This window comes from Hydractinia symbiolongicarpus, chromosome 5, assembly GCF_029227915.1.
Source record: "Hydractinia symbiolongicarpus strain clone_291-10 chromosome 5, HSymV2.1, whole genome shotgun sequence".
Classification (NCBI taxonomy): Eukaryota; Metazoa; Cnidaria; class Hydrozoa; order Anthoathecata; family Hydractiniidae; genus Hydractinia; species Hydractinia symbiolongicarpus.
Window position 1 is genome coordinate 6417911 of NC_079879.1, and position 8587 is coordinate 6426497.

At 35.6% G+C, this 8587-nt stretch overlaps 1 protein-coding gene across 1 annotated transcript; it reads left to right on the forward strand.

Annotated features, from left to right (window-relative positions):
• Positions 1–276: 276 nt before the first annotated feature.
• LOC130644438 (biotin--protein ligase-like) lies at positions 277–8374 on the forward strand. The gene is made up of 5 exons (XM_057450051.1): positions 277–435; positions 4525–4865; positions 6141–6343; positions 6437–7254; positions 8012–8374. Exons 2-5 carry the CDS (start codon positions 4544–4546, stop codon positions 8181–8183), a joined length of 1515 nt encoding a protein of 504 aa, XP_057306034.1. The 5' UTR covers positions 277–435; positions 4525–4543; the 3' UTR covers positions 8184–8374.
• The last annotated feature ends 213 nt before the right edge of the window (positions 8375–8587 follow it).

Sequence of the window (8587 nt, forward strand, 5' to 3'; positions counted from 1 at the left end):
ATTTGAATTTCCTAGTGTTTTAAACACATCCATACTTATAATCCTAAACATTATTCAATAAGATTTATTGGTTAAAAAAACTCAATTTTTTCAATCTCTCTGATATCCGCCGACATGTAAATATTTCGCGTTAGGCGTACGAAGAAAATGTTCGATATATCTGTACTCAAGGCTAAAACGATAAATATAAACCTGCGTATAAGAAAAACGGTACAAAGGAAGCAAGAAGTATACAAAAAGTTAACGCGTCCAAAATATACTAGTAGACTGGGTAATAGACTCGTACAGCAATCAAACGGCGTCCTATACATTCGTGATTTTATTACACGATCTAAAAACATACCTGGTGTGCACGTGACATTACTTTCACTTCTGGAAGAGTTGAAAGCTGGAGACGGCAGTATACCAAACATTTCGAAAGCCTGTTATTCACAGGTATCTAGCTAAATATCCGTAAATTTTCGTATTTATCTGTGAAAAGAATAGCTACCCAGTCAGGCGTCAAAGGAAAACCGCAAATTAGGTTACCCTTCCTTAGGCTATTTAGGCTATTTAACAAATTAAGAGGGGGATTGCTGGCTTAACTTCGCTAGCTTTGCTAACCCATAAATTAGGCTAACATAAAATTAACAATGATTTTTCCTTGACATGCCAAGCCTACTTCTGTATGTAGCTAGTTGCCACACGAGAAACATCACTTTGTTGATGTTTGTTGTTGATGGGAGGGTTTTCAAGTTCACGTTTCTTTCATGGTAGAATCGTCAAATTGATGTTTTTTGTGTAGTCAATCATCAATAGTAAGTGTCATTGCAGTTACCGGACATTTCTTGTTCTTTACTAGTTTACTTCCATATTTATTAAATATGATAAAATACTGACTGACTCCTGCGGCCTACTTTATATATAATATCATCATCATTCTCGGCTTAACGTCCGTTTTCCATGCTAGCATAAGAGGGTGCCGATAAGCCGCAAACGCCCGCATATATACGGGCGAGTTCGGGCGACTTTTCGAATAAAATTGGCGTTTGCCCCCCGAAATCGCCCGCACTTTCCTGAAATCGCCCGGAACATTCCAGAAATGCAATTCCTTGTAACAAACCATGCGGACGATATTTAGGAAGAAGGCGCTTGAAGAGAAAGGGGTTAATATAGTAAGTTATTTATAAAGTAAACTTCATCAAAAACCATCAAAAACAGTTCTTTTTAATTTTTATAGTTTTTTTGAATCACATTAGAGTCTGTTTTTTTTTCTTTTTCGGGCATTGTTCGGGCCTATGCGGGTTTTTTCGGGCAAATCCTTATATTTTTTTCAAAACACCGAAATCGCCTGAAAACGCCCGCACTTTTTACGGCGTATGCGGCTTATCAGCACCCTCTCGCTAGCATGGGTTGGACGGCGTATATTAATGACCCTCTTCCAATCTCATCTAGACTGTGTTAGATCTAAACTCAACTTCCTCTGTATAAAGTCTGTCCTTATAACCTCCTGCCAAGTCTTTCTCGGTCTGCCTTTGGGCTTTGCCCCAGGAACTATCAAGTCTCTACACTTTCTTACCCAATTATCCTCCTCCATTCTTTCCAAGTGCACCAGCCAATTCAATCTTCTTATCTGGATAACATCTTTAATTCTACGGAGACTTAGCCTGCTTCTTAGCTCATCTGAACTCTTTCTGTCTCTCAGACTGGCGTTACACATCCACCTAACCATTCTCATGTCATTCCTTTCTAAACGGTCAAGATCTTCCTGCTTCACTGCCCATGTCTCACTACCGTACAACATAACACTTCTTACACAGGCCTCATACAACTTACCTTTTGCCTCAATTGACAGCACTCTGCTAGTCAACAAAGGAAGTCACTCTCTGAACCTTTTCCAAGCAGAACCTATCCTGCAAGTAGCACTTCTTCCAACACGCCCTTCACTGCCCAACATATCACCTAAGTAACAGAAGGTCTCAACTATCTCTAACGAGCCTTTGTTGTACATCATTAAAGCTGGAAATACTTCATTCTCTATAATCTCACCTTTGCTCTCTCCTCACCTCGGAATAGCACCATCCTTTATAATCTGATTAGCAAGACTTGTAATAAGCTCAACTCCAATATATCCAGATGCTTTTACCATCTCTGCAACAATACCTGATACTCCTGCAGCCTTGCCAATCTTCAATTTCCTAATAGCCTCCACTACCCATTCTGTCTTGATCTGCATAGCTGGCCCTTCTACAATATCATCATTCGACAAATTATCCTCGTCCCAATCAAACTCAGTGTTAAGCAACCTCTGATAATGATTCTTCCAAGCTACCCTTTTCTCCTCTTCTGTGCTAGCCAAAACACCTTCATCATTACGTATACACTTCTCACCTACAACACCTTGATTAGTCTTCTTCATTTGCTTTGCTATCTTGAATACCTCATTGAGCTGGTCTTCCCTTCTTAACACATCTGCAAACCTGTTTCTCTCTGCTTCTGATTTTGCCTTATACACTGCTGTACGAGCGCGACGCTTAGCTTCTAAGTAAATATTTTTACTACCACCTGACTTCCATTCTTTCCAAAGTTTCCTCTTTTCCTTTATACACTGGTCAACCTCATTATTTCACCACCAGGTCTGTCTATGTGTAGCTGGTCCTTTCGTCCACGTCCAAGTACTTTCAACATTGTCGCTATCGCATTGACCATTGTGGGCTAACTGGTGAACTTTTGCACTAAATTGTCTTGCTTCAATCTCTTCCTTCAGCTTCCAGACTTTTTGATAGGGCCTCTACTTTCCCTTGGCTTCTTTAACACTCTTCAAGATAATATCACAAACCAGCAACCTATGCTGGGAAACACACTCTTCCCCCGATATAACTTTCACGTCCTTCACCACTTTCTTGTCTGACTTTCTAACCAGGAAGTAATCTATCTGTGTCTTACAACCACCTGACTCATATGTTATCAGCCTATTCTGTCTCTTACTGAATGATGTGTTGCAAACCACCATGTCTGTTGCCATTCCAAACTCAAGCAATCTCTCCCCTTTCTTATTTCTGCTCCCAAATCCATAGCCTCCATACACACATCTATAACCTTCAGATGACTTCCCAAGTCATCCAATATAAGGAGTAAAATGTTAATGTTATGGCCACAGTTTTTTATTATTATTTTAACTGAGCACAAAAAAATAAACAAATATGCCCCTTTAATATTTATTATGACTTCGTACCACATTGTCATCGAAGTTATGTGTGGCAACACTAGTATTGGAAGCACGACTTATTTATATCAAAAATTGTTAATTTTGTACCAGTTAGCATATGCCTTGGGCTTAAAACTTGCTCCAAGTCTAAGAAACTTATCTCGTTGACTTGTCACATGTTTTCTGTACTCACCATGAACCGTTTATTCCCACCTCCACAGTAGAAATCTTAAAGAAACTTAAAAACAAATACACTTTAAAATGTAGCTTATTGGAAAGTTTTACTGATGTATATGTATATGAACAAAGATTTGAAGGTAGAAAAGAAAAAGTTAATTAAAAACCTTGGGTAGACTTTGGGCAGTAGTTTTTTTCTACAGACCAGATCTTCTTTGCCATTGACTTCCATTTTTTTTAAAAAATAATGTTAGCTTGATGATACCTCAAATTACACCATTTGCTTATTGTGTAGGTGAAAGCTGTACTCTCAGATTTACATTGGGCCTTTTTTTATTAGTGATAACTTTCAAATGTAAATAAACTGAAAACAAGGCTTTCGTCATGCAACGTTCTTATTATATATTCTCCTTATAAAATTGACTTTACAATAGCCAATTAACATGAAAATAAGACTATAGCTGTCATAGGAATTTCACTGAATAAGTAGTACAGCACGTCATGTACAGTCAAACCTTTATAGCTGAAAAAAATTAGTTATATTATGCATTTTAAAACCATTTTATAGGAATCACACCCTACACTATTGCCCATATATTTATAAAGTGACCAACTTCCCACACCTGATCAGTGGTGTTAAAAACAGCAAAGTGGCATGGATCATTTTGTCCCTTAATTAGTATGTGAAATTAAATTTGGTGGTGCTGCACAAAATTCAGTATGTTAAACGACCTATAAGAGCTGTTGCATTGCAGTTAAATTGAATCTGTAATGTATCTTCACAATATGTATGCATCAAGTATCTAAATAGCTACTCAAACACCTCATGTTTTCAGTTAGCCCAAATTACAGACATCCTTAAATAATTGAGTCTTAGGTTATGCAGGTTTAACCACAAGAAAAGCATGCTTACCTTGTTTCATAATAGTGTGGCCTGTGAATGGTTTAAACACCTATTACATGGAAATGTGAATATAACTGCACTAAGCTAGCCCTTTTTGGAGATTCTGCAGCGTTTATTTCTAGGCAAAAAAGATGACTCGCTAGCGAAGATTACTATTTATTCCTGTTATGTAGGTCAACGAGTGGTGTTAATATATTTTTGAGGTATTGTTACAGCAGCTCTGTAAAAATTTTAAATCTACTATTTCTACTGCTAGATATTTGGCAACCAGTGCAATGAAGCCACCAAACATTCTTGTGCAGACAAATTGTGAGAAAGATTTTATATCAATACAGAAAACATTAAAGGCGGTCCTTCAGCCAAATACCTACACCATCTATCAAATCTCAAAAGAAAATTTGTGCAGGCAACCTTGGATGGACACTTGCTCACTATTGCTTTCTGCTGACTGCAGAATGACATCAGCACAACGGTTAGTTTTGCAAAAGTATGTAAATACTTCTGATAGTAGAATTTTATTCCATAATGTTGTGGAAGATGATGCAAGACGGTTGATTTCATTTTTTGACGAATTGGAACTCACCAAGGCTAATCCTGGTATGTAATTCTCAGTAGATGACCATCACATGTGCATCTTGTTTATGAATTTTTGCATTAATTTTTAAAAGTTGAAAGGCCCATGCATTTAGAAGAATTACATTAATTATATATTTCTTTTAATGTGCATTTACGGACTATTTTGTATCTAAACCAGAAACTAATAATCATACAAGTCATGATATACATATTTTATACCTGAACTGACATAATTTTTCTTTGTGTGTGTCCTGTTGAAATTTAATGTAACGAGTCTGGTAGTAACTATTTAGAAAAGAAAATCGAGAAATTTGCTACACCCTTTGAGATAATGCATTTATTATTTTTATTGACAAATCAACAATGATTTTCTTCTGTATTTTAGTTTTTCATTTTTTCCAAGGGTATTGGTCAAATAAATTTGTTTGTTTTAAAGAACTTTTACTGCTAATGATAGAAAGAAATATTGGATGAATTTGTCAGGCAAAAGAGACTAAAAAGGGGTCAGGCTTTATAAATTTTCGAAAAAAATTCTGAACACAAAATGATTCTTGATAGAAAAGCATGTATGTAAATACAGATAAATTTCTTATTTCATGACATGGGTACACAAAAAAATATGGACACTTTCCACTCTATATTTAAAAACTATAGTACATTTTTTTCGGTTTGGTACACTACACCCTTAGTCCAGCAACTAAGGGGTCAAACTTTAGAGCCAGGGGTACAAATTGTGACCTTTGCTAACATGTTTTAGGGCACCTAATCTCTAGAATAATAGCAGGATTTTGCATGTTGACCAAAAGTAGATCGTGCTAACAAAATCTTCAAGCTGGAAATAATACTTGTGATATATTTTTAACAACTTCGCTGCAACGGGTAAATTTCACATTAATTTTTCGACTGGCATTTATTTTCCATTCTGATATTTTTTGTAGGTGTGTATTTTTAGGGCGAGAATAACAAAAATTCACTTTAAGTTGAAAATCAATAACAACCAGAGATAGTAGTCAAAAGACATATCAGTTTTCTACTAAAAAACCTGTTGTATACAAAAAAAGAATATCTTGTTTAAATCCATATACAATTGTACAAAATGTATGTCCTTTTAACCGCACTTGACAAAATCTTTCTCTCCAATACTTGCATTGATGCAATGAATAGTTTGAAATGATTATACTATATTGTTATATTGTCAGCCAACAAAAATATGGATATAAACACATTGTAATTTTTTACTGTTGAAGTGTTATATTTGTGTTTTACAAATATTTTTAATTAAATCTCATTTTTCAGATCCCGCATTAAACATTACGCGATTCATAACCAAAAACTCCGAAATTGTTGCAGCTGTCGCACACGAAAAATTAACAGCTATTCCAAAAGTTCAACTTTCATCTTTGTTGAACGAACTCAATATACACACCAGTCAAGTCACCGACGAAAACGGCGTTGCTCGATGTGTCGCTTATTTATTCACGTCAAATCCACGCTCGAGGGTACGTAGAGGTGCTTAAAATGCTAAAAATACTATTTGTATTTTGTATTTGCAGGGGTGTTCCTTTGTCATCTCGGTTTAAATTTTCTTCCAGGTGGAAGAACTATTTCAGGTTACAGCTCAGAAAAATTGTCTTACATTATCAGAGAAGAAGATACAGTTGCACTTCGTGGAAAACTCGAATGGGATAGCTACTGAAAATATTAAAGAGAGTGAACTATATGTAGTGACAAAAAACAAATCAAATTGCAGTTTTAACTGGAGACTGTATCAAAATACATTGCGCACAAAAACGATTGGCCAGAATCTGATTTATGCTGATGTTATTGACTCCACCCAAAATTTGTTTACAAATCTTAACGTTACCAAAATAAAAACTCCTGGCTTAGTCGTATACGCTAGACAGCAAACTAATGGAAAAGGGAGGTCTGGAAACCAGTGGTTGTCGCCGGCTGGCTGTATGATGTTTTCAGTTCAGGTTGATATTCCGCTTAAAACTAATTTAGGTCAAAAATTGCCATATGTGCAACACATCGCTGTTGTTGCGTTTGTAAAGTCAATCAAAGAACGACTGGGATACGCAGAACTCGATTTGAACATTAAATGGCCTAATGATATTTATATCAAGAAAAACGTTAAAATAGGAGGTGTTATTGTCAATTCTTCATTGTTCAACGGTCAGTTTCATGTTGTCATAGGTTTAGGTGCGAATGTCAGTAATGCTGTGCCAACAGAATGTCTGAATAGTTTGATAAACGAACACAACACCGCGAACGGGAAGGCATTAAGCGAATTATGCGTTGAAGATGCACTAGCTGGAACTTTAAATGCGATGGAAAGATTAATAAATTTGTTTCAGGAGGAGGGAATGAATGCGTTTAAGAAAGAGTATTATCAATACTGGTTACACAGGTAAATGTTCTCAAATTTTGAGCAAAGACAAGTTGTAATTCTAAGTTTATTTACATTTATACTACACAGGCACCACCCTTCCAGACCTAATTAGTTTAAGTAGAGAAACTTTCGACATTTTTTCATTTTGGGTACCCTTTTGTGAATGGATAATGTTAAAACATCACCAAACGTTAACTTCAGAACCTTTAATTTTTTTATTTTTGAACCAGGTGAGTCAAATTTGTTGCATGGAAAAAACGAAAAAAAATTTTTGATTTTATTTTGCGCGAAAATTAGCTTCCTTGATTTAAAAAAAAGTTTTTTTGCGTTGATAAGGTTTTACGAATCGATGCTTTCGGAAAATGCCCCCATATCAGTATTACGACTAACCACCGTTGTAATAAGCATCCTGATAATGCACATGTGAGGTTTAGCATTTACTTGCTGGAGAAAACGTTGTTTAAAGTTTTGCAAGTACTTTTAGAAAGGTTCGATGTAGGTCCCAATGGTAAAGTTAGTTTTTTAATTTTTTGGATCTTTTTTCGCAATTAACTGGTAATAATTGTTTTCGCATAATAAAGATGATTTTCCGCTGTCGGGCTTATTAAGAATCATTAACTGCAGCTTAAAACTTTCGTTCTTTCTTGAAATACCTGCGTTGGAGACCTTTGGTTTTAACTGTCAACACGAAAAACTAACTTTGTATAAGAATTTCAAGATTTTTGAAAAATGCGCGTATTTTTTTATTTTAACGCATGCACTTGTTTTTTTTTAGCAACGCCGAAGTTACTCTTGAAAGTCGTAACAACGAACGCGCTACTGTGATGGGATTGGATGAGTTCGGTTACCTGCTTGTGAAGCTAGACGACGAAACAGAGTTATCTCTCCAACCTGACGGTAACAGTTTCGATATGATGAGAAATATGATTGTATCAAAAAATAAATAACTTATCTTGGTATTTTACCGAATGACGCGATTTCTTATTCTTCATTGTACGTGTACGTAGTTAGAAATAACTTATCTTGGTATTTTATCGAATGACGCGATTTTTTATTCTGCATTGTACGTGTACGTAGTTAGAAATAACTTATCTTGGTATTTTACCTAATGAAGCAAATAAAGTGTGTACTTTGTGGAGATGTCTGCTTTATAGAGATTCCACCTAAAAAAGTTCAAAAAGGAATGAATCACTCTGAGCATAAAGAATGTACCGAAGTAGTTTGGTAAATTGACTTGTATGAATCTGTTTTTTCCCTTTGTTTTTTGTAAGACAATCTTCTAGGATAATTTTGTGTTATTCTTAACGCATTGAAGCTTTGTTAGTCATAGCTCCCAACTTTTGGCACTTCA